The following is a 26,567-nucleotide window of genomic DNA, read 5'->3' as shown; positions in this document are numbered from 1 at the left end:
TAGGAAATAGGAGAGATTTGAGATTTAAAAAAAAAAAACAAGAAGATAGTTAATGATTTCAGTCCTGGCTTGGCATGTTAAAAACTGAGGTCAGCCATTATATAAACTGAAATCAAGTGTTTTTGGAAACTGGTTGGCTAGGATACTGGCTCATACAAAGCGAGTCTAGAGTTACACGTGATGCATTTGGAACATGAAGTCCTACACAAAAACAGTATATGCTGGCCTAGACAAAATTGAGAATGCTATTTTATTAGAGAAACTGCTAAAAAAGATTGATAGCTAAAGTTAGAGTACTGACAACCATAAATTCTGGTCCCATGTCCCTGTCTTCAGGTCTCAAAGTAACTTCAATTGCTATGATTAAATAGGATCGAAAGGGCTTGATACAAGGGTTTACTCCTTTCTACAATAATGCACTGAGTCATGGTACAATTCCATCAACTGTCAAAACAATTAATGTTACAGCCAATCTATAAAAAGAGTCAAGTAGCTGAGCCGAGTAACTATTATCTAATTGCATTGTTCGATGCCATATGGAAAATGTTATGAAACATAATGCTTAAAAAACTAGAACACTGGACCAGGGACAGCAAGCGACTTATACATTGCTCACAACTGGTTCTTCAAAACAAATGTTCAATAAACTATAATATTAACTCTCTTTTATTGTGAGCTTAAAAAAAAAAAGTAATAGCAAGCTTTATACATGCTTTTAGACTATAGTTCTGCCTTTCCTCGAGTAGATGGAGGCGGCTGTAGGCAAAGCAGCAATTGTGGGGGCATTCATAAGGTACTTTTGATTTAAAATTAAAAATTATCCTTTGACCGGAAGTTATGTGTGAATGATAACTTTATAGAGCATATGTCAGGGTGGCTAAAGGAATTTTTTTACAATAGGGATTCAGCTAGCATTAGTATTGTGTGGGATACTTTTAAAGCGTGTTTCAGGGGGGAGGTGTTAAGCTTTGGTTTCTCTCAACAACAAAAAATTAAAAACAGAGATGGAGATGTATTATCGCGATCTGCAATTGGCTGAGGAGAAATTGACGCAGGGCATTGCTGTTCAGGGTAACATTGTCAATTTAGAGGATGAGGTTGCTAAAAAAGGGGCCAAAATTTTGGGGGTTTGGGATAGGGAGATAGCAAGAAAGTATTTGACTCAGAGGAAAATATGTCATGAATTTGGTGAATCAGTTGGAAGATCCTTAGCCCTTAAACTGCATATGAAGGAAGCTAGTCGTAACATTGCTGCATTAAAAGACAATACAGGGGTTTTAAGGTCTGATCCAAAAGGGATTTTTGCTATTTTTCAGCAATTTTATACCAACCTTTATACTACCCAGCAAGGGGGGTTTGTGGAATCAACACCGACTTTGCTAGGGAACCTCCTAAAATGAGATTTAGCAGCGGCGGATATGTTGGATGCCCCAATAACGCTGGAAGAGGTAACAAATGCAGTGAAAACGTTGGTGATGGGAAAGGCTGCGGGCCCCGACCAGCTACCCGGGGAGATATATAAGTTTTTTTTTTGACCATCTAAAAGAGATGATCTTGGCTACATTTAGGGGGGCTCAAACTGGGTTAGCACCAAAGACGTGGGACAGAGCTACAATTGTAGTTTTTAGCAAAAAGGGCAAAGATGTAAAGATACCTGGATCATACCGCCCTATATCACTCTTAAATTGTGATGGAAAAATATACTCAAAAATTTTAGCCAACCGTCTCTCTAAAGTTATATCCTCCCTGGTATCCCAAGACCAACACAGCTTTATACCCGGCCGGGGGACGGTGGCACACATTAATAAAGTAATTACCTTGTTTGACATAGCGGAGGTAGAGAGGCGTAAACTGGGGCTGATTTTGCTAGACGCAGAAAAAGCGTTTGACCGTGTAGAATGGCAGTACTTATGGTCATTAATGGAAAGTATGGGTTTTCGAAAAAGTTTTATGACAGCATTGCAAGCTCTCTATATGTGTCACCTGTAGCGAGAATAGCATTAATGGGATCAACCTCAGAAATAGCGCAGATTACTAGAGGCACGAGACAGGGGTGTCCCTGCTCTCCTCTACTCTTCGCTTTATATATTAACCCCTTTATCGTAATGCTCTCCAGAAGTCAGTTAATTAAGCCTTTTGTGGTACGTAGTATCCCCTATACAATATTAGCATATGCGGATGACATCGCAATAACATCAGAGGACCGGGCTACCGCAATATCGGAGACTGAACGGCTGGCTGGGAAATTTGGTCAGATGTCGGGATACAAGCTGAATGTCACGAAGACGCAACTTGTGTGTACTGATACTGTGGTATTAAATGATCCAAGAGTCGTGTTGGAAGCTACGTACTTGGGGGTGAAGATCAGGTCCTCAATGACTGCAGTAGTAGACGCAAATTGGGGATCTTTATGTAGTAATATTGCAGACTCTCTGGAGAGGTGGGGGAGGCTGCACTTTACTCTGATTGGGCGAGCGAACATCTTAAAAATGAATATTTTACCGCGGGTATTATACCTATTTAGAGCAGTGCCAGTAGAAATTTCGTCAATCCAATTACAGAAGCTACAGGCACTTTGTTCTAAATTTTTATGGGCCCCTGGGAAACCTCAAAGAACCATGAGATTTATGTCATTACCAACTGTAAGGGGTGGTCTAGCAGTACCTGATTTTGTCCTGTTTTATTATGTTTGTTTTTTTTACAAAAAATGGCTGTATTATTGTGTGGACCGGATGAGGGCAATACAACAAAAACAACAAGTAGCTCCATCTTCTACTTAGTTTTAGGAATTGAAGCTAATCGCAGTTTATTCCGGGAAATCGAATTGAGGTATTTCAAAAGAACCAGGTTCAAGATCTTGGATGCAGCGATAAAAACATGGAGGAAAGTACGGAAACTAATAGACCTAGGAGCTCTTTCTTACTACACTCCTTTGAACGTGACAAAACTGCTCCCATCTATTTTTGGTGACAGGGCTGCGAGGGGTTGGCAAGATAGAGGAATAGGTCTGTTAGGAGAGTTAGATGATCAGAGGGGAATTATTAAACAGTTCGGAGATCTGGTAAAGTCATATAATTTACCACAGTCACAGTTTTTCAAGTTTTTACAAGTACGTGATTTGTTGTTAAAAAGGAAATTAAAACTGACTTCTAATCCTCTGATTGAGGCTATTAGGTCACAGAGCAAAATAGCAGTGTTGTATAAAATATTAATTTTGTGTAAAAAGGATGATGTGGAGAAACAGACATCACAATGGTCAGTGATATTGGGAGAAATAGAATCTGACATAGTAATTGAAGACACACTTATAAGATCAAAGGAAGCTCTCTTGTCAGCAAATCTAAAAGTTCAATTTTTAAAACTTTATTCAGACAATATTATACACCAGCACAGATGCAAAAGTGGGGTAATCGCTATGATGGCAAATGTTTCCGTTGTGGGGGGGGAAAACGCTGATATAGAACATGATTTTTTTAGTTGTGTTAAATTGAATTTGTTTCTACGGGTCATTGAAAATTTTCTATCTATTATTTTAGGGGTTACATTTCACATCACTCCAGCCTTGATGCTTCTAGGGATAGGGCATTTAGTTACAAGAAGGAGTATTTTGTACAAACACAGACTGTTTTTATTTGTTGCAATGACTGTGGCCCGTTTATGCATTGCGGGGGACTGGCTATGCCCTGAGGCCCCAAGGTTTGAAGTCTGGAGGGCGAAAATGTATCGACTAGCCAGCCTGGAATTTAGCTTATATTCAATAAAGGGGGCGAGGAAACGTAAATTAGGGTTGAAGATTTGGGATCTATTTTGGCCGATATGAACACTTGATTTTATGAACAGTTGACATTGATATTTGATTCATGATTAGTATGTATGATTTACGAGCAGTCATCTTATTTGATTATCGGACTCTTAATATTGGTTGTATTAGCCTTGGTTTGTAAGATTTGCATTCCCGGACTTATTTTGTGTATTTGATTTGTATTGACAATTGTTGTGTCTGAACTGTGGAAATAAAAAAAATAAAAATTTACAAAGAATCTTTGTGAGAGGGTAAAGTTAAGTAATGGCTCTCGATCACAAACTCAAACGGGCTAAAGCAAGCTCCAGTTTGTGTTCCATTGTAATTCTGTTTTACATGGAAAATCCAGTAAAGGCATTAGAATGGATGGACAGTCGCCAACCAAAATCAGGTAAGGTTGGATTACGAAGCTTAACTCACGAAGATGATTTAGTCTTAGTAGCCACTACACATATAGGCACTGAAGATGGCTGAGAATATTATAGACCTTTAATCAGAAGAATATGCAGTCCAATGCTTGGACCAAAACTAAGGTTCTGGCCTTTTTTACTACAAAATTAAAACAAAGTTGTCTGGTACATAAATAACCAGCACAATTAGCAGGTCAATGAATATCCATATTGAGGCATTCTGACCTGACAGATGACTTGCTTGTTATGAAGCCTCACGTCAAGAAATGTAAAACTCTGGTGTGCATCTGTAACTATGGCCCGCAGATGTTTTAATTAACTTTAAGGAGGAATGTAATAGGGTAAGCATTAACTGTATTTAAAATTAAAGGTAATTTAATTCTGTAGTATGGGGCATCAGATGTTTTTTTGGTATTATAAATAAGCAACTGGATACGGTGGCCCAGCAGTTTATTTGTAGAATTCTGACCCTACGTGGCTCTACTGCAAAAGGGAGGATTCATGTGGAATTATGACTGACGGGTTGCTATCTTATGGCAGACCAACAGCTTTTGATATGGGTAATAAAGTGCTTTAAAGGGGCCATCTGCTGGATGACGTCGCAATAAATTTCTCAAACCAGCCAGACTTCAAAGGGACACTCAGAAATCGCTCTTGCTTTTAGATGATGCCTATGATGATGATGATGCAATATTGGATACACACAAAAGCTGTTTTCCTTTCAGGCAAAGGTCACTTTAAGCCAGATCAGGATACACTGAAGGTTTGACATGGGAATTAAATTCTGTTGAGCATGGAATTCTGGGTAATCAACAACCTTTGGCTATTTTAGTTTTTCTCTGAGGCGTCTGCAGTTAGAAATGCCTATCACACACCTTAACACGAGAGAGAGAGTTGATATGTAATGGATATGTTATCAACTCATGTACAATGTTATGTTAAATGTCGTATACTTGTAAAGCGCACAACTGCCCCAGCAAAGGGGCGTCCCGGCGCTGTATACCGCTGGGGAACCGATCCTGGCTTTCCCTGTGAGATGGTCCCTCCTGGGCATCTCCAATGTGAAGGCAAGCATCCCCGGCGCTTTCGGCGTTCTGCATTTCGCGCTGAGATGCCCGTGCGTTTGCTCAGACACGCAGAGTAGCTCTCCACAGTACAGATTCATTCCGTCCCTCTAAGCTTCTTTCGGGACTAATACGTGGAACAGATCCCGCCTTAATAATGGAAGCTTCTAATGCTTTGTGTAAAAGATAAAAATAACACGGGGATTCTTTCCGCCCTACGAAGTTCCCTTCCGGAGCCCTGTCTAAATAATGGAAGCCTTTTTTCGGTTTGTGTAACAGTGGATCTTTTTTCTGAAAAACGACACAACGGAGCATTAGCGTGAATAGGTTCACGCTCTCTTTTACATCAGGAGCCCTCGGCCCACCTTCTACATCAGACGGAGTCACGGAAACCACCGTCCTTTTTGTGCCCTCCCACACCACCCCCACACCCCAACACTGTCTGTCCTGAGGAAGACCCCGCCGTAGGGCAATAGCGTCGCCTACACATTTGGGGTCGAAACGTCGACACGCCCTTGTCTGCTCCCACCTGTTAGCAACGGATCATTGGTGACTGTGCAAATTGATAACAGGATAGGCTCTCAAGTATACGAATTGATATATGACAATGTATACATGTCTAATGTGGCACTCAATGTGAAATATGGATGAGACCACAGACGACCTATTTGTATGACTAATTTGATTTGTTGCACTATCCTGCACTCTTTCCCCCCTTTTTCCCCTTTCTTTCCTTCCCACGCCCTGTGTCCTAGGCATGTTTTTTGAATTTCTAAAAAAAGTGTTCTGTTGGAAGAGATTGTAATTATTTTGCCTAATGAGGATGTTTTATTAAATAGCATCTCTCTAAGCTTGTGTTTATGAAATTTTATATGGTTCACTTTATGAGTTCTGAGTCAGTACTTTTTGATTTTGTGCTAACTGGGACCCCTTTTCATATACCATGGTTGGAGTGGGCACCGAGGCGAGAATTATCAAGTCCGCTGACCATGGCCCAAGACCCTGCCGCGTCGGGAATCAAACCTTGGTCCCAGGCTGTCCTCTGCCTCCGGGTCTGCCGCCTCTAACCAGTGAGCCACACCACTCCACATTTAACTCATGTACAACAGTAAACCAAAAGCACCCATATATACACTGTGTAGGCAACAATTTTCAGATTCAAATGTCACCACTAAAACTAATATGGATTTTCTGAAGTTTAGCTTACTCTTTCCTTTTTAAATACTTTGAGGGGCTTGGTAGGGTCTATCATGTAATGCTCAGCGGGCACGCGTTGTGGTAAAAACAAGGAAACTATGGAACATATGTTTATGTCCAGTGCTATATATACGGAGCAAGGCTACTGCAGTTAATGTTTATCAGTTGATGTTTATCAAGGCTGAAACAAGAACTATTTACTGCTTCAAATACAAACACACTTTACCTTCTAAATTTTACATCTAGAAATCTGTAGGCGAATGCAAAAGTTGATAATAAGAGTTTGAATTGTGACTAACTTAATTTTGCTTCTTGCATGTATAGAGCCGGTTCTTGTATTTGAGTGCCTGTTGTTTTAATATATTTATTTTATATGATATTTTTACCAAAACAATACAGAATTATTACTACCACAGTAAAGAGTATGTGTTAAGAAGAGTACCCAAGCGCAGCACCAGCACATAATGACCAAGAAACCATGAGTATGTCCGTGGGGTCGCCTAGATGGCTATTCACAAGCCATCCCTTGAGTGCCCTTCAAATTTTGTCCGCGCATGAACAACAAGAATTCACAAACAGTACCTGCACTTTGATAATTTGGTTTTTTAAGCTGTTTAACACGACAACGACGTCTTGGTGGTCTGCTCCTGAGTCCGTGCCGGTGTGTCTGTGGAAAAAAAACGAGGGGGGAGGGGGGGGCGGGGAGGAGAAAAAAAATACATTAAACGCAAAGTTCAACTCCACGGCGAGAGCGCACCTGAAATAAAACTGGCAGTCAATATGTGCACGTTTTTTAATTTGACGGCTGTTTCCCACAATCCTCCTCACCCAAGTATAAAAGAAGACCCCTCTTTCCCTCTTTCATATAAGAAGCGGACTTCTATATGAACAGCGGGCTGCTGTGTGACGGTCTCTACCATCTGAACTCCCAACAGGCCACGTAAAAGTGCCCTCATGTGGTTCCACGGCACTGCAAGTTTTTGGGCACAGAAGTGAATATTGGGTTTTCAGCTGTTGGATGTACAGCGGATGTAATGACAATCTAGCAAATGCTTGGAGACATAGGTGTCTACAAGGTGAACAAGTACATTGCCGAGGTCCCTGGCAGCCTCCTTGGCACTCGCCACCCAGCAGATCTTAAGTATGATGCCATTCACCTTTCCCGCAATAACTCCACTCCACGCTGTTACTTGAAGCGTAAAAGGCCATTTTATTAGGACAAGGTTGCAATCATTTAACTTTATTAACAGTACATATTGTAAGAAAAAACTTTTCCCATCCCATGCCGACATTCTCCGTTCAGCCTTCTCAAAACCATCTCACCTGTTTGACTCCTCCCCATTCACTCGGTGACCTCCTTCCTCTCCCCATTTTCACCTTCACTTGCCCTCCAAGCATCCTCTGTTGACTTGCCTTCATTGCCTCCCACACCCTGCTATCAGTCACCCGTGTACCGTTCTCCCTCCCTGACGGGTGGATCTGCCCGTATGTGACTCACCACCCCTCCAAAGTACCGTAACGTTGCTACTCTGCAACCTGCCGTAAACTGGCATGCTAAGACCGCTCCAGTCCCAAACCCTCCAAGTAACCTGTAGGGTGGGTGGGTGGACAAACTTTTTCTTTCTAATCCCCCCGGTGGTGCTAAGATGTCAGGAAGAGGCTGGATCCTCCTCTCCTGACACTTTATATGTGTTCCTAACGCCCGCCCCTTCCCCAATCCTCTAAACCCTCCCACACCTTGTCCTTCCGGCCATCGCGCGAATAGCCCCGGGGGAAGACTGGTCTGCGACCTTCACTTCCCCCGGGGGCCCTCATTCTGCAGTCGTGTGTGTTATTTGAAGTCATTCTGCTCAGATTACCTCGCCGTTTGCTCACTCTACAACTGCACAGACTTTCTATACACTTTTGCAACCTGCTTTTTGAGTATCTCTTGTACTTCTTACCTGCACCCAGTGGCGTAGCGTGTGCAGGCCACAGGAGCGACTGGCCCGGGCGCAAATTTCTTGGGGAGCAAAATTTCTTATAACATTTTACGCCCCTTAGAATTTTGCAGGAAGTGCTAAAGGTCCACAGATTAGGGGGCTCAATACTTGCCTTACCACGGGTGCTGGCAAACCCACCTATGCCGCTGCCTGCATCTGACAATTTCTGGGATTCCAGGAACATCTAAAGGCACAAACCTGTAGCCGTGCAATTTGTTCTATACATTTACAGGAGCATCGTGACAAATATAAAAAACCTTATTGCCCAATTCAAACTGTCAAGATCGTTGCACGGCTGCAATAAATGTACTTAATAGATTCTATCATTTATCAATGTTCTGAGGGGCGAGATTACCACAGTTCCACTATAAACATGCTCTGCAGTTAGAAAAGGTAATATGTTGTTTTACTGAGCATTGTTGGGAGAGTAGCATAAACTCACTTGGATTTGTGTTATCCTTGTTATGTCACTGACTTTAGCTCAAATGATGGAATCCTAGGTCTGGCAATTCTATACTACGCATTCACCTTTAATCAAAGACACACACGCACCTTTATAAAGAAAATTGAAATAACGGTGAGTAGATTATTAGACCACAAGTAGGTAGCAACCAAAGGGAAACGGCCACTACAATGCGGCCGTTTCCACGCATACACTTACCACGCATGATTTACAACGCATGCGTGGTTACCACGTATGACCTTTACCACGCATTCCTTTACTACGAGATATGTAGTAAAGGAATGTGAGTTAAAGGTAAAAATAAAATAGGGGTGTTGGGGAGGTCTCCCCCCCCCAAGAAAAAGAAACATTTTACCTACTCAAAGCTCTTCTGTGCTTCTTATCCTTCGGGCGAGGAGCATGACAAACAACATAATGGCATACGTGGGTCTACGTACTGCATTTAAAAAAAAAATTGAAAAAGGACTAAATAAAACAGAGAAAGATAAAGGAGAAGTCCGTCCATAGAAAGAAAGGAAAAACCGTGAGTATATAATTTTGCATAGTTATACAACGAAAATCGTTGTAAAGGTATGCGTGGTAAAGGCATTTGTCGAGGTAAAGGATATTCGTGGTGATGAAGCGAGCTTTAGAAAATATTTTATTCTGACTCGTGGATTTAATCTCCCATAACATGAACTAATTTATTAATGAGCTGTTGCATGATTTGTTTAATTAAATCAACCTAGATTAAGTTTGCACCACACATGAACACGCGGGAATTAATAACATGTGCTCTTGTTGCATTTGCAAGTCTGTTTTGTAACTTGTGATTAATATTGTTTTGTTTGTCATGTTTGTCCTATTGTCTTTGTCACTATTAATATGCGGCAGATTATTCATGGCATGTGCTTTTTTATATGTGCTTACATGTTTGTCCTATGTTGTGTTTGTCTGTCTGTGTATCATTTAATCATCTTTTTACTCTTTCAGAAACATAAAGCTGGATTACATGAAGAATGGTAGATATTTTATGTGCTGCTTTATTTGTTTGCTTTTGCTAGATGTCTTTTATTAGTGGGTTAATTAATAATTAGCAAGGGTTGGATGGTACAGAAGGGTTTGCTTTACCTGAATTAATCACATATCGTATCACAGGGGGATGGGGATTTAAAGGTGGGAAGGATCCAATTTTTCCTGGGATTTATTTTATCTCTGGTAATAAAGCATATTTTAGCCTTCCAGACCACTGGTATGGGACATGTTATCTTGGCCTGGTCTTTCCAAATTTTTTTCATGTTGACAGAAATGAAAAGGGTACTTTTGAATTCGGTGAACATCTTAATCTGAATAGATACAAAAGAGAAAGTTTCTCAGAAATTTTGGGAGACCTCTTTGGTGCTGTTATTCCTATGGTGGGAATTACAATGAATTCAATTAAAATTAGAAAAGTTTCCACAATTGTAGATAGGTTGTCAACTGATACTGCAAGTGGTTTTCAATTGGTTAGCACAGAACTTGTTGCTACCAGAAGTATGGTTATGCAGAATCGTCTTGCTTTAGATATCCTGCTTGCAAAAGAGGGTGGAGTCTGTGGGGTCTTGCATGTCCAACATTGCTGTACTTATATACCTGACAAAAGTCGGGATATAGAGTTACTTGTAAAAACATCACACATTTCCATGAAGAAATAGAACCCATGGAGGAGGAAACTTTTACAGAGAAAATTGGAAAGAGAATGGAGGCTATTAAAGATTGTTTTTCTGAACTTGGCAGTTCAATTATAGGCAAAGTGCTCTATCCAGTAATTGTCATTATTATAGTGATAATGCTGCTAAAAATTAGTTGTTTGATCCACAAGAGGAGGAAGCATCAGAAAGAAAAGAGAAGGATTTATAAACTCAGAAAGGAACAATAAAAGGAATATGAGTTAGAGGAAATGAGAAGGGTTCCGTTTGAAAGAGATGATCAGACAGCTGAAACAGGGGTTTAGGGAGACTAATATCGAGAGAATTCAATGTGTGTTGTCTCCAAAATGGGTGAAAAAATTCTAAAATTTTTGGGTGTTGTTTGGTGATTTTAAAATCACCAGATGAGGGAGTTGATGAAGCGAGCTTCAGAAAATATTTTATTCTGACTCGTGGATTTAATCTCCCATAACATGAACTAATTTATTAATGAGCTGTTGCATGATTTGTTTAATTAAATCAACCTAGATTAAGTTTGCACCATACATGATCACGAGGGAATTAATAACATGTGCTCTTGTTGCATTTGCAAGTCTGTTTTGTAACTTGTGATTAATATTGTTTTGTTTGTCATGTTTGTCCTATTGTCTTTGTCACTATTAATATGAAGCAGATTATTCATGGCATGTGCTTTTTTATATGTGCTTACATGTTTGTCCTATGTTGTGTTTGTCTGTCTGTGTATCATTTAATCATCTTTTTACTCTTTCAGAAACATAAAGCTGGATTACATGAAGAATGGTAGATATTTTATGTGCTGCTTTATTTGTTTTCTTTTGCTAGATGTCTTTTATTAGTGGGTTAATTAATAATTAGCAAGGGTTGGGTGGTACAGAAGGGTTTGCTTTACCTGAATTAATCACTCTTTTTGTGTTTGTTTAAATAATAGCCCGAGAGTGGTTTGAGGCCTAGCCTCTGTTTCTGAAGAAAAGTTGGTCGGCCTGTACGTGAGCAGAGTTGGAGCCAAGTGCAGTCATCTTGGAAATATTCCATGGAACTTTACTTTCACATAAACTTTGAAAAAGACTGTGGCTCTAACAAAAGAGACTTTTTTCATGAACTGCTCTGGATGTTCTTTTTACAAGGCCGAGGAAGTGGCAGGCATAATTTTGCCGAGCTTTGGTGGAAGTTAGAAAGGCAACTTTTAAAATGTTGCAAAGTACGGAGGTCATGTCACTCCATGAGAATAAACAATAATGCATTGACCTCTGGAAGGAGTGATTTTGGTGGCCTGACAGCCATCAACCAATCAGAGTGCTGAACCTTTAAAAGGAAAATACATTTAGTTAAATTTGAGAGCAAAAATGATATAAAATTGGCTCTCTTGAAGGGATTGGGGCTGACTGTTTCCTGAGGGCGAAGTGCTGTCCGATTTCCTTTGGATTGTATGCATTCTACTGTTTATTAATTTGTTTCCCTTTCAGGTCAGAAAGCTAACTTAGGGAATAAGATTTATGTTTTTCTTGATTCATTATTTTGAGCAATGCTGAATTGACAGTTATCTTTGTGCCAATGTTTAATGCATTTAACTGAATTAATAAAACTAAATGTTTGATTCTAATAAAGAGAGTTAATAAAGATTATTCAATTATGAATTTTAAAATAAACTTTTAAAATGACAAGCTGGTCTTGTTTATTGTAGCTAGCATCAATAACAACATAATTGATCCATTCACCTCATGATTCAGCTGCTCTATTGTTTCTTATGGGCCTGCTATTGATTGGTAAGTGTGATAGTGGATTATGACATCATTTGTAAAGTATTTTAGTTGGAGCGCTAGATCAGTGGGAAAGGCATTCACGTTGGTACGCATGCATGGAAAAGGCATGCGTAGCAACGGAATGCGTTGAAACGTCATTCAACCAAAAGTTAATGCTCTTTTGATGTAAAAAAATTGGGATTTCTCTTCTTCTTTTGAGGGATGAGGCGACACAAAGAAGGTCAGGCGAGCGATGGCTTGACTGACGGAAAAGGTGCCACCACCTTCGGTAGTAAGGCTGCTCAGGTCCTTTACACCAGCTTGTCTGGAACGTAGGTGGTATAAGGAGGCTGGACTAAGAGGGCTTAAAGCTCACTTACCCAGTGTGCGAATGTTATTGCAACTAGAAAGAGCATTTTATAAGCTGATGAGGGGCAATGGACAACTGTGCATTGGTCCAAAAAGGGTACACATGAGAAAATTGAGAACCAGATTTAAGTCCCACTATCACATCCAAAAGGACTAGGTAGAATTATGTTTAAAACTATTAGGGAAACACACCACAATCCGTGATGTAAACACGTACAGCTGGTCCAGCAAATGTAAAAAGGCCAAAATGGCTGACACTTAACCCTTAGCAGTGCACACTGTAAATCCTCCCTGGGCCAAAGACAAAACAAATACCAATACGTTTGGGCTGAAAAGGGCTAATCTGACGGCTACCGCACCAAGCCACAAACCTATCCCTGCGCCCACCATACATAAATTTTGTGGAAGGGCGCCTGGTTGATAAGATGACCATGACTTAAGAGGGAGTTCAAAGGAAATTAATTGTTGCCAAACAGAATCCACGCATGGAGGTGCAGGTTGTGTTGGCCCGGTGAAGACCCTGCTCTGCTGCTACGACAGAAGGTCCCCCTGAAGCAACAGCCTGATTGTAGAACTGATGCTCAAAAACAGAAGTTCCGGGTACCACACTTTTGGCTCAGTCTGGAGTGACTAGGATGAGTTGGGCCCAACCATGCCTGATCTTCTTCAGAATTTAGGGTAGGAGAGGTAGTGGCTAAAAAGCATACAGTGTCCGTACCCCACTCCATGTGGACTAAGTCTCCAAGGAAAGCCATTTTGGGAACTCCAGTGCACAAATGTGTTGACATGGCACATTGTCAGTGGTGGTAAAAAGATCAAGCCAAAGTTCTCCCCATTGCTGGATGACATCCTGTGGCATCACTTAGAGTAAGTGCTATTTGTGATCTGCCAGGTGTCATCTGCTGTGTTCCTGTGCCCTGGCATTCAAAGATCCTGGCAGGTGGTGTACCACCAGGGAATTGCCCTGACAAATCAGTCCGTTCCAGAGGTGTAGAGCCGCCTGGCACAAGACCCCTGTTTGTTGTAGGATCACATAGCAGTAGTGCTGTCCATGAGAACCTGAACCCACTCTCCTTGATAGTGGTCAAGAAGGCCATCAAAGCTCATCAAAATGCAAGCAACTACAGCAAATTAATGTGGAGGTGGGCCACCAGTGGAGACCAGACTCCTCTGATCTCCATCTCTCCCAGATTGCCTTTCCAATCCAGTAATGATGTGTTTGTCACCATCGTCAACTCTAGGTGGGGTAGGGAGAGGGTTCTGCTGCTGGTCCCAATGCAGTTGAGCAGTCACCCCTGCAGATCTTTTACAGTATCCTCCAACACCTTGATGGCATCTAACAGGTTCCCATGGTGCTGGAACCACTGAGATTTTAGACCCCACTGCAGAGCTCCCATGTGCCATCTGGCATGGTCAACGAGCAGGATGCATAATGCTAGCTGGCCAAGAAGCCGCTGATACAAACTCACTAAAACTAGGACAAAGGTTGAAATATCAGGAACATAGACCAAATTTCCTGGACTCGGTGGTCCAGGGGAAAGGCCAGAAAGTGCGCAATATTCAGGATGGCTCTATTGAAGGGGAGCCTCTGCAAAAGAATAAGGTGTGCTTTGACAGGTTGAGTGAGAACCCAATAATTTCAAGAGATTCGCCATCTTCTGGAGGGTGGTCCACAACAGACTGTGGCAAGCTCACCTTCAGAAGCCAATCTTTGTGGTAGGGAAAGACTAGTACACCAACCTCTGAAGATGGGCAGAGATCACTGCAATCACCTTTCTAAACACCAAAGGAGCACTTGCAAACCTGAAAGGGAGCAGGGCAAACTGAAAGTGCTGTGACCCACCTTAAACCGCATGTAATGACTATAAGCCTTCAGGACGAGAATGTAAAAATAGCCGCTCTACAGATGTAAAGCCACCATTCAATCTCCAAGTCAGACAGAACGTGGGCCAGCTTGGCCATAATGCATTTTTACTTGCATAGGAAGATGTTGAAAGGGCGAAGATCCAAAATAGCGCAAAGTACACTGTCCTTCTTCAGCACAAGGAAGTAGCGGGAGTAACATCCAGACCCTACTTCCAAGGCCCGGTACCCTATCTATGACTCCTTTGGTCAAAACAGGCTGCTCCTCCAAAAGCTACTCTGATGTACATGGCAGGTGCAGTCGTTTGAAAAGAAATGGCAGGATGTTGCTCAGTAGAAAAACCTAAAGAATTCACCTGTCGTATATATTGCTTTGCCACCTCTTGAAAAAAGTGCCTGACCCTGCCTCCTACTGGATGGCTCTGGACCACAAAGGGTGAACTAAAGATTTTTTTTAACTTGTTGCAGGGAGATTGGGTTGTATGTTTCCCCTGAAGTGCAGCAGGGCCTGTTATGGAGGCCATGGGGCCTGATACTGTTGCTACATCAAGACCCTGGCATATCCTTTAAAAGGACGGAACTGCTGAAAGGCGCAAAACGTGTGCCATGGCCCGGCTTTCCTTAAAATGGTCAAGGGTTAAGTTCGCCTTTTCACCAAAAAGGAGGGAGCTGTCAAAGTGCAGGCCCCTCAAGGACATCTGAACATCCCCAGAGTGACCTGGGGATCTCAGCCATGCATGTCAAGCGTGGAAGGGTATGCTCAGATGTGAGTCCCTTGCTCATTGCACCATCAGGATTCAAGCAAGCCGGGCCGAAGAGGCTGAAATGCCAGAAACCGGTCCCCGGTAGCTTGTTTCCTTCCCAGTGTAAGAATTGGCTTTTGTAGTTTGGTTTGCCCTGTTCCCATCATGCACTGGGACAGGAACAGACTAATTTGCATACAGCCAGGTTCTGAAACTGGGATGGTGCAGTGAGCTAAAAAAACGGTGTTGGATCTAGCCCTGATCTCTTGACTGGGTGAGAGTATTCTGTTTAATTCAGAGACTCTGTCCCTCACCACCCCTTGTTGTAAATATTTTTGTCCACCCTAAGCGTGGAAGGGTATGCTCAGATGTGAGTCCCTTGCTCATTGCACCATCAGGATTCAAGCAAGCCGGGCCGAAGAGGCTGAAATGCCAGAAACCGGTCCCCGGTAGCTTATTTCCTTCCCAGTGTAAGAATTGGCTTTTGTAGTTTGGTTTGCCCTGTTCCCATCATGCACTGGGACAGGAACAGACTAATTTGCATACAGCCAGGTTCTGAAACTGGGATGGTGCAGTGAGCTAAAAAACGGTGTTGGATCTAGCCCTGATCTCTTGACTGGGTGAGAGTATTCTGTTTAATTCAGAGACTCTGTCCCTCACCACCCCTTGTTGTAAATATTTTTGTCCACCCTAAGCGTGGAAGGGTATGCTCAGATGTGAGTCCCTTGCTCATTGCACCATCAGGATTCAAGCAAGCCGGGCCGAAGAGGCTGAAATGCCAGAAACCGGTCCCCAGTAGCTTGTTTCCTTCCCAGTGTAAGAATTGGCTTTTGTAGTTTGGTTTGCCCTGTTCCCATCATGCACTGGGACAGGAACAGACTAATTTGCATACAGCCAGGTTCTGAAACTGGGATGGTGCAGTGAGCTAAAAAACGGTGTTGGATCTAGCCCTGATCTCTTGACTGGGTGAGAGTATTCTGTTTAATTCAGAGACTCTGTCCCTCACCACCCCTTGTTGTAAATATTTTTGTCCACCCTAAGCGTGGAAGGGTATGCTCAGATGTGAGTCCCTTGCTCATTGCACCATCAGGATTCAAGCAAGCCGGGCCGAAGAGGCTGAAATGCCAGAAACCGGTCCCCGGTAGCTTGTTTCCTTCCCAGTGTAAGAATTGGCTTTTGTAGTTTGGTTTGCCCTGTTCCCATCATGCACTGGGACAGGAACAGACTAATTTGCATACAGCCAGGTTCTGAAACTGGGATGGTGCAGTGAGCTAAAAAACGGTGTTGGATCTAGCCCTGATCTCTTGACTGGGTGAGAGTATTCTGTTTAATTCAGAGACTCTGTCCCTCACCACCCCTTGTTGTAAATATGCATGTCAATGGGGCAGTTGTGAATGATGTACGTTCCTCCGCGCTGGGCCAAGGAAAGAAACCAAACCAGTATAGGGTGAGTAGGCCAACCTACTGGCATCTTGTTGGTCTATGTACCAATTGTCCTCAACATAAGGTGGGGTACCCTTTTACCCATCCCCTCTAATATCATCTTCATATGGCTAGCTTTGATCGGAGCCTGAGTCAAAGTGTTTGTGTAGAGTCTGTGCAAGGCTGTGAGGCAGTGGAATAGTATCTGAGTCAGATGGATTGAGTGTTAGCTGTGCTAAATCAAGATCTAGATACACCCTCAGTTAAGGTCAAGACACAGATAGCTTGAAGTCAGATACCTTGATGGGTTGTGGATCCTCCTCTGGTGCCAGCAGAACCAGCATCAACCTTCAAGGGAGAGTGTGAGAAGTTGGCCCGATATGCAACGTTCGCTATTCTAGCGACCGCTATGTATCGTTCCAACGACCCTTATGGTGTTTGGTTGTAAGTCAACCTATAGACCAGCTATCCTAGTAGCGTGGATACGAGCAGTCTAAGGCTAAAGACTCGAGAGGGCGCGTTAAGCCAGCTGTTTACCACACATGTACCCCTTGAACACCCAGTGAAAGGACACCACACAAGTGTTATGAAAATAAACAGGATATTTATTAAGATTCACAACAGCCCTGGACTCTTTATGAGGACAGGGTACTAAGCACAAACCAAATCTCTTAGGAAAATACTTCAAGTGCACAATTAAAACAAGTGTCCGAGGACACGGAAAGTTTAAGGTCTCGGGCGGACCCGATAAGGCAAGTCGGAAGCGAGGGACTCAGGACCCTAGAGTAAAGAGGCTATGCAGGCACCGAAATGCCGAGTTACCTAGCCACGAGGGCTGCGGCTGCACAAGTCTTACAGGCGTCGGGGTCTTCGCTGACGAGCCAGGAGCCGGAAGAAAAGGAGTTGCTGGCCGGCGACCAGTGATGAATAGTTCGTAGAGATCCAAGCCTGGATCAGAGATTGTGGATACCTGAAAGCAGAGGGGACCAAGTTCGTACTACTAGCCAGTAGTCAGAGGGTACCAGGATGGCACCGGTTGGCCGTCACCTCGACCAGGTGAGTGGGCGACGCTAGGCTCTGCAGTCTCACGGACCAGGAGGCGTTGTCGGCGACCACGGCGGAGGTGCGAGCTGTCCCACGAAGGATGATGCTGTCGGCGTCGCTGGGCCCAGGATGGGGCAACAAGCCTTGGCAGATCTCAGGGCCACGTGGTGGGCCTAAGATGGCGTCTTGAGTGGACCAGGAGGGCCCGGGGTGCTTCTCGCAAAGATGAAAGCAAGGGCCAGTCTGGAGCAACCAGACCAGCAGTGTTGATTGTCGGATGTCGTCACAGAAGGGCACAAGCCAGCGGCTAGTGACCAGACAACGTGCTGAGCAGCGAGCAGAAGGGCCCCACGCAGATCGTGGAGATACTGGGAGACTGCACTTCGGGGCTGGAGCGGCTCAGGGTCGGGGCTTCTCGGACCCCAGAGCACTCACCAGGGAATCGCTTCGATGGTCGTGCTGGTTTAAGAGCGTGCAGGTTCTGATGATGGCCGGTCCCTCGAGGTCTCGTCGCACCCACAGATCACAGCTGAGCTGATGACGTGGGTAGAGGTCAGAGGTGCCAGGGAAGCCGGTTCTCGTCGAGCTGGGCCGTCGGATCCTTGAGGAAGAACGTGCAGCAAACCGCAGAGTTCTTAGATGGTGCCCGCTGATGCAGGGTGACTACTCCTTAGTCACAAGGGAGAAATCTTGAGAAGAGTCTTGAGTGTCCTTTCGTAGAAAGTAGTTCTTGATTCAAAGATGATCTAATTTGGAAGGGTCCCCGCTCCGGTCTTTATTCTAAAGAAAGGGGTGGGTACATGACTAGGTCCTGCCCTAAGGGTGGGACAAGGAAGGGGGGTAGTTACGCCCCTCTCCCCTGCCGGACTTTCCCCAGGCCAGGGCTGGTGCCCCTGGAACTGGTTCTGACCGGCAGATGCGTAGTGAGCACCGGGGTGCCACTCCGCAGTCACCTTCTCGCAAAAGCCCTACCTACCCAGAATACACAAACCCTGTCTGGGACGGTGCGAACACCGCCCTCGACAGGAAACCCTTTGTCCAAGCTCTCCTCGCTGGAAGGACTCCCAGCAGCAGGAGGTCAGACTCGTGTCTGTGGTGGCAGCACCCATTTTGTGGAGCTGAGGCTTCAGTTAACTTTAACCGGGGTTCACAGTTACACACATGTCGTCTCCCTCTAGAAGGGCGGAATGCTAAGCTCGTCGCCAGAGTTGGTGAGAGGGCAGCATCCCGATTCGTATGACACCTTACTCGACATGTCTTGATAACGCGACACCGAAGTTACCGATGTGGTACGCGTTATCATGGAACAGCCATTGGGTCTTGATTCCGCAAGCTGCAACCGGGCTCGGCTCGGGCCAGAACCTAGTTCACACGAGCCCATGCACTCTGCCTTCAGGATTGTCAAGGCCTGCCATAGGAGTGACTGATAGGAACTCGGGTGTCTATTGTATGGTTAGATATAGAGCTACTATACCTAAAGCAAAGGGTGATTACACGACTTTGCCCCAGCTGTCATGCAGCCAGTTGTGTCAAATTTAGGAGGCCAGCCAGGGGTGGCATAATACATGCTGCAGCCCCTGGCGGCCCTGGGTACACCTATGCCCTGCGTTACGGGGTCTGATAAGGTGGCCCAGTACCAATTGGTAAATGCACCTAGGGTACATATTGTAATTTAGAGAGAGAACAGCCAGGCTGTGGGTCTGATTAGCAGGCCCACAGCCAGAGAAAGTCGTAAACCAGTGAAACAAAAGCAAAAAATCTGGGTGATCATAGGATTGCAGACCCTACTCTCCTACATGACCCCCCCCCCAAACGTCGGAACAATAAGCTAACCTTGACCAGGTGAGTCTTCTTGTTCTAAGTGGAAATATCTGGAGAGCCCATCGGCATTGCCATGATCAGTACCAGGTCTATGTTCCACTGTAAAGTCCATCCCCTGTAGGGAAATGGACCACCTTAGCAGTTTGGGGTTTTCACCCTTCATCTGATTTAGCCACAAGAGGGGCTTATGGTCGGTCTGAATCTTGAAGTGAGTGCCAAACAAGTATGGCCTCAGCTTCTTCGGGGCCCAAACCACAGCAAAGGCCTCCCTCTCAATAGCTGACCAATTCTTCTCTCTAGGGGTCAGCCTTCTGCTTATAAAAGCAATGGGCTGGTCTTGACCATCAAAATTCAGTTGAGAAAGAACAGCTCCCACACCCAACTCAGAAGCATCTGTTTGGACAATGAATGGTTTGGAGTAGTCCGGACTCTTGAGGATAGGCGCCGTGCACATGGCCTGCTTTAGGTCATCGAATGCTTTTTGACAGCTCGCTGTCCACTGAACCTTTTTTGGCATTTTCTTGCTTGTCAGTTCGTTTAATGGTGTCACGATGGAACCATAGTTCCTGACACACTTCCGGTAGTATCCAGTCAGGCCCAAGAAAGCTCGAACCTGAGTCTGGGTGGTTGGAGGAGCCCAGTCCCTGATTGACTGTATCTTGCTCTCCAGTGGCTGAACCTGGCCTCCACCTACAAGGTGGCCCAGGTATACAACCTGTGTCTGCCCTATCTGGCACTTGGTGGCCTTGATAGTGAGGCCTGCGGCTTGCAGAGCCTCTAACGCTTTCCGCAGGTGGACCAGGTGATCCTCCCAGGTGGAGCTAAAGACAGCAATATCGTCAAGATACGCCGCACAGAAGTCATCCAGCCCAGTAAGGACTTGATTCACCAACCTTTGGAAGGTGGCAGGTGCATTTTTCAGACCAAAGGGCATCACCACGAACTGATAATGCCCACCAGGGGTTGAAAATGCGGTTTTAGGCTTGGCGTCCTCAGCTAACCTGATTTGCCAATACCCAGCTGTCAAGTCAAACGTACTTAAGTAGTTGGCCGAGGCCAATCTATCGATAAGCTCGTCTGCCCTCGGTATTGGGTGGGCGTCAGTCTTAGTGACTGCATTGAGACCCCTGTAATCTACGCAAAACCTCATCTCTCTCTTACCACCCTGGGTGTGAGGTTTCGGCACTAGAACTACGGGACTAGCCCAAGGGCTGTCCGAGGGTTCAATGACTCCCAGCTCCAACATTTTCTGCACTTCACTCTTGATGCAGTCTCTAACGTGATCAGGCTGCCGGTAGATTTTACTCTTAACGGGCAAGCTGTCACCAGTGTCAACCTCATGGGTGCACCAATCGGTCTGGCTGGGTGTTAGAGAAAACATATGTCTGAACGACTGAAGAACCTGTTTACAGTCGCTCTGTTGACGTTCGGAGAGGCTGCCACAAAAGACAACACCATCTACCGATCCATCGTCAGGATTCTGAGTGAGCAGGTCGGGGAGAGGGTCACTCTCTTCTTCCTGTCCCTCATCTAGGGCCATGAGCAAACTCATGTCCTTCCTGTCGACATATGCCTTGAGCCTGTTGACATGAAGCACCCTGTGGGGGCTCCGGGGAGTTCCCAGGTCGACCAGGTAGGTGACCTCTCCCTTTTTCTCCAGGATGGTGTAGGGCCCGGACCATTTGTCCTTGAGTGCTGCTGGGGCCACTGGCTCCAACACCCACACCTTCTGTCCGGGCTGGTAAACAGTCAAGACAGCCTTTTGGTCATGCCAAGCTTTCTGGAGTTCTTGGCTGGCCTTAAGGTTTTCAGATGCCTTCTCCATGTACTCAGCCATCCGCGAGCGGAGGCCAAGCACATAGTCCACTATGTTGGCTGCAGGCTTTTTGAGAGGTCTCTCCCATCCTTCCTTCACCAAACACAGGGGTCCTCTTACAGGATGCCCGTACAAAAGTTCAAAAGGGCTGTAGCCAACCCCCTTCTGTGGGACTTCTCTGTAGGCGAACAAGAGGCAGGGGATCAGGACGTCCCATCTACGCCGAAGCTTTTCAGGTAGTCCATGAATCATCCCTTTAAGGGTCCTGTTGAATCTCTCAACAAGCCCATTGCATTGTGGATGATAGGGTGTAGTGAACTTGTAGTTGACACCACATTCCTTCCACATAGCAGTTAAGTAGCTCGACATAAAGTTTGCACCTCTGTCGGAGACGACCTCCTTAGGGAAGCCCACTCTGGAGAATACTCCAACTAGGGCTCTTGCCACAACAGGTGCTGTAGTGGTCCTAAGGGGAATAGCTTCAGGATACCTGGTGGCATGATCCACTACCACCAGTATAAACTTGTGCCCTGATGCTGTTGGTGGTTCCATGGGACCGACGATGTCGATCCCCACCCGTTCAAAGGGCACCCCCACCACAGGCATTGGTATAAGGGGGGCCTTTGTCGTGCCACCTGACTTACCACTGGCTTGGCAAGTGACAAAGGAGCGGCAAAACTCCTTGGTATCTTCGTTCATGTGAGGCCAGTGAAAGTGTGAGACAAGCCTGTCCCAAGTTTTCGTCTGGCCTAAGTGACCTGCTAAGGGAATCTCGTGGGCCAAGGTAAGTAGGAAACCACGCTGAGACAAGGGTACAACCAGCCTCCTGGTCATGCCAGGCTTGGGGTCTCTTGACTCAGTGTACAGGAGTCCATCTTCCCAGTATACCTTGTGGGTACCTGTGGCGTTCCCAGCAGCCTCAGCAGCAGCCTGCTGTCTGAGGGGTTCAAGAGAAGGGCAGTCTAACTGGTCCTTCCCCAGGTCCTCCCTTGAGGGTCCCCCTGAACCCAAGAATTCAACTTGATCAAGTTCGAACTCCCTAGGCTCAGTTTCCCTCAATTCCTGTAGGTCAGCCTCCTCTGAGACTTGATCCACGACCTGGGGCAAGGGGGAAGGCGCAGCCTTAACCCTACTGCTCTTTTTCTTGGGAGGTGTCTGGTCCGTTGTTCCAGGATCCAGCACCTGTTCAGTGGGGCATTTCCTGACCTGTGACCTGGTCACAGCGAACACATGTGCTGGCAAACCTAACATTTCCATGTGAGTCCGGTGCTCCACTTCTGACCATTGTGATGACTCCAAATCATTGCCCAACAAACAATCCACTGGGAGGTCTGGACTAACTACAACCTTCTTTTGGCCAGTTACCCCTCCCCAGGAGAAAGCTACAATTGCCATACTGTGATTGGTAGTGACATTGCTTGCATTGGTCACCAGGAATTCTGTACCTGGCATGATCTGTCCAGGGTCCACGAAGTTAGGCGTCACCATGGTGACGCTGGCACAAGTGTTCCTATAGGCCTGAGCCATCTTTCCATTTATGAAAGGCGTCTGTCTGTATTTGCCCAAGGTATTGGGACTTATGTCAGGGGACACGTCCGCGTCCCCTGTACTGACAAGGACAGCCTGAGTGAGTGTGCCAACTAAGTTGTCACGCCCCTCAGAACCCAGGGTTAACCCTACTAAACCCTTGGGAGGCGCACTACCACTGCTGACTGTACTAGGGGGCACAGGTGCCTTAGGGGTTGCAGTGGCAGGAGTCTGCCCTCCTCCTTTCTTGGTGCACTCACTAAACCAGTGAGATTTACTTTTACAGTACTGGCACCATCTTTTGGATTGGCCGTCTTTCTTCTTTTGGGGAGCCTGACCCCCTCCCTCTTTGGGTTGTTGGGGACCTGTCGAAGACTTCTGGTCATTTTGTTCCCCCTTAGAATCTTTACCCTTCTGGTCTGCTTTCTTCTGACCACCTTGATTCTGGCCCTGGTTCTGTTTAACTCTTGTGCAAACCCATCTGTCTGCCTTCTTTCCCAATTCTTGGGGAGAGGTCAGATCCGAGTCGACAAGATGCTGATGCAACAACTGGTTCTGACAATTGTTTAAAATTTGTTCTCTCATCATCAAATTATACAATCCTTTGTAATCAGTAACCTTACTGCCCAGCAACCAGCCCTCAAAAGCCTTAGTGGCACAATCGACAAAGTCAGACCAATCTTGAGACTGCGTTTTCTGGGTATCCCTGAACAGCACCCTGTACTGCTCAGTGGTTAGGCCGAACCCTTCAACGAGTGTATTTTTCAAGACTTGGTAATCGTTCGCATCCTCCACCCTTGTGGTGAGGAGCTTGTCTCTTCCTTTACCTTCAAAGGAGAGCCACAAGATAGCTGCCCACTGACTCTGGGGAACACCTTGCACAGTGCAGGCCCTCTCCAAAGCAGTAATCCATTTGTGGATGTCGTCCCCTTGTTTAAAGGGGGGCACTATCTTCCCAAGGTGTTTCGTATCGAAACTCTTTTCCCTATTGCTAGGTACATTGCTGCCACCAGTGGGGACTACCCCACTTAACTGTTGCTCTCTCGCAAAGGCAAGCCTTTCTTTGGCCAGGGCAAGTTCTTCCCTTTCGATCCTCAGATTAGCTGCCCTTTCCTTAGCTTCGTACACTCTCCGCTGAGGGGACGTCATCCCTCTCTGAGAAGAGTTGCGAGAGCCATTGGTTTGAAGGGATCTGCCAGAGTCTCTTGACAGAGATCGGGCTCGTCCATTCCCAATGTTAAGCTGACCTGATAGTGGCCCCAGGGGTCCCCCAGTACCGCTATCATGTTTGCTTAAGTTGGACCTGCTTAGTCTAACGACTTCTACCTGTCCCTTATCTGCCTCATCCCCAGAGGGATCCTCATCCTCATCATCCTCCACATCTTCGTTCTCAGTTGCGAGGTGGATGAGGTCAGGATCGTCTCTGGTTCCCTTGAGGGGAGGCATGTCTCCTTCTGGATTAGAAGAGCTAAGACGGGTCTCAGCTTTTCTGGCATCATAAGTCTCCAAGAGACCAATCAGAAAGGACGTGGTGGGGTTAGACCCCTGCTTGATCTTCCGGGAGTGACACACCTGTCTTAACTCCTTGAAGCTCAGCACAGTATATCTTGAAGGGATGACCTGTGGAGGGTCAACTGACACAAGGGGAGACTCAGAGTTTCCTCCTTTGTCCGACATACTGTTTCTAGTGTGGTGTAAGTGATGCACCTACCTACACTACGTGTTTACCTACTGTTCCCTTGCTAAGAGTTGCAACCAAGGTGTGCTAAGCCTTGAGGAGCTGCAACAGCTGGTTCAGTAGAACTCAGAGTATTCTAAGCTTTGGTTATATGTACTAACAGTACTTATGCGATCTTTCAACAAGATATTCTTAGGATACGTGTGGTAAAACAACAGCAAGCTCAAATCCCAACCGCTGCTCACCAATGTGAGAAGTTGGCCCGATATGCAACGTTCGCTATTCTAGCGACCGCTATGTATCGTTCCAACGACCCTTATGGTGTTTGGTTGTAAGTCAACCTATAGACCAGCTATCCTAGTAGCGTGGATACGAGCAGTCTAAGGCTAAAGACTCGAGAGGGCGCGTTAAGCCAGCTGTTTACCACACATGTACCCCTTGAACACCCAGTGAAAGGACACCACACAAGTGTTATGAAAATAAACAGGATATTTATTAAGATTCACAACAGCCCTGGACTCTTTATGAGGACAGGGTACTAAGCACAAACCAAATCTCTTAGGAAAATACTTCAAGTGCACAATTAAAACAAGTGTCCGAGGACACGGAAAGTTTAAGGTCTCGGGCGGACCCGATAAGGCAAGTCGGAAGCGAGGGACTCAGGACCCTAGAGTAAAGAGGCTATGCAGGCACCGAAATGCCGAGTTACCTAGCCACGAGGGCTGCGGCTGCACAAGTCTTACAGGCGTCGGGGTCTTCGCTGACGAGCCAGGAGCCGGAAGAAAAGGAGTTGCTGGCCGGCGACCAGTGATGAATAGTTCGTAGAGATCCAAGCCTGGATCAGAGATTGTGGATACCTGAAAGCAGAGGGGACCAAGTTCGTACTACTAGCCAGTAGTCAGAGGGCACCAGGATGGCACCGGTTGGCCGTCACCTCGACCAGGTGAGTGGGCGACGCTAGGCTCTGCAGTCTCACGGACCAGGAGGCGTTGTCGGCGACCACGGCGGAGGTGCGAGCTGTCCCACGAAGGATGATGCTGTCGGCGTCGCTGGGCCCAGGATGGGGCAACAAGCCTTGGCAGATCTCAGGGCCACGTGGTGGGCCTAAGATGGCGTCTTGAGTGGACCTGGAGGGCCCGGGGTGCTTCTCGCAAAGATGGAAGCAAGGGCCAGTCTGGAGCAACCAGACCAGCAGTGTTGATTGTCGGATGTCGTCACAGAAGGGCACAAGCCAGCGGCTAGTGACCAGACAACGTGCTGAGCAGCGAGCAGAAGGGCCCCACGCAGATCGTGGAGATACTGGGAGACTGCACTTCGGGGCTGGAGCGGCTCAGGGTCGGGGCTTCTCGGACCCCAGAGCACTCACCAGGGAATCGCTTCGATGGTCGTGCTGGTTTAAGAGCGTGCAGGTTCTGATGATGGCCGGTCCCTCGAGGTCTCGTCGCACCCACAGATCACAGCTGAGCTGATGACGTGGGTAGAGGTCAGAGGTGCCAGAGAAGCCGGTTCTCGTCGAGCTGGGCCGTCGGATCCTTGAGGAAGGACTTGCAGCAAACCGCAGAGTTCTTAGATGGTGCCCGCTGATGCAGGGTGACTACTCCTTAGTCACAAGGGAGAAATCTTGAGAAGAGTCTTGAGTGTACTTTCGTAGAAAGTAGTTCTTGATTCAAAGATGATCTAATTTGGAAGGGTCCCCGCTCCGGTCTTTATTCTAAAGAAAGGGGTGGGTACATGACTAGGTCCTGCCCTAAGGGTGGGACCAGGAAGGGGGGTAGTTACGCCCCTCTCCCCTGCCGGACTTTCCCCAGGCCAGGGCTGGTGCCCCTGGAACTGGTTCTGACCGGCAGATGCGTAGTGAGCACCGGGGTGCCACTCCGCAGTCACCTTCTCGCAAAAGCCCTACCTACCCAGAATACACAAACCCTGTCTGGGACGGTGC

At 46.0% G+C, this 26,567-nt stretch overlaps 1 protein-coding gene across 1 annotated transcript in view; it reads right to left on the bottom strand.

The window, feature by feature from the left end:
- The window catches only part of UGGT2 (UDP-glucose glycoprotein glucosyltransferase 2), a 1,432,652-nt gene that overhangs the window by 245,094 nt on the left and 1,160,991 nt on the right, over window positions 1-26,567 (bottom strand). Inside the window, exon 30 of the mRNA XM_086936163.1 lies at window positions 7,056-7,140. Coding sequence (XP_086792289.1) covers window positions 7,056-7,140 — 85 coding nt within the window. The remainder of the gene's footprint in view (window positions 1-7,055; window positions 7,141-26,567) is intronic.

This window comes from Lissotriton vulgaris, chromosome 8 (genome assembly GCF_964263255.1).
Source record: "Lissotriton vulgaris chromosome 8, aLisVul1.2, whole genome shotgun sequence".
NCBI lineage: Eukaryota > Metazoa > Chordata > Amphibia > Caudata > Salamandridae > Lissotriton > Lissotriton vulgaris.
Note: the sequence above shows the minus strand (reverse complement) of the source record. Positions and strands in the feature narration are given on the sequence as shown.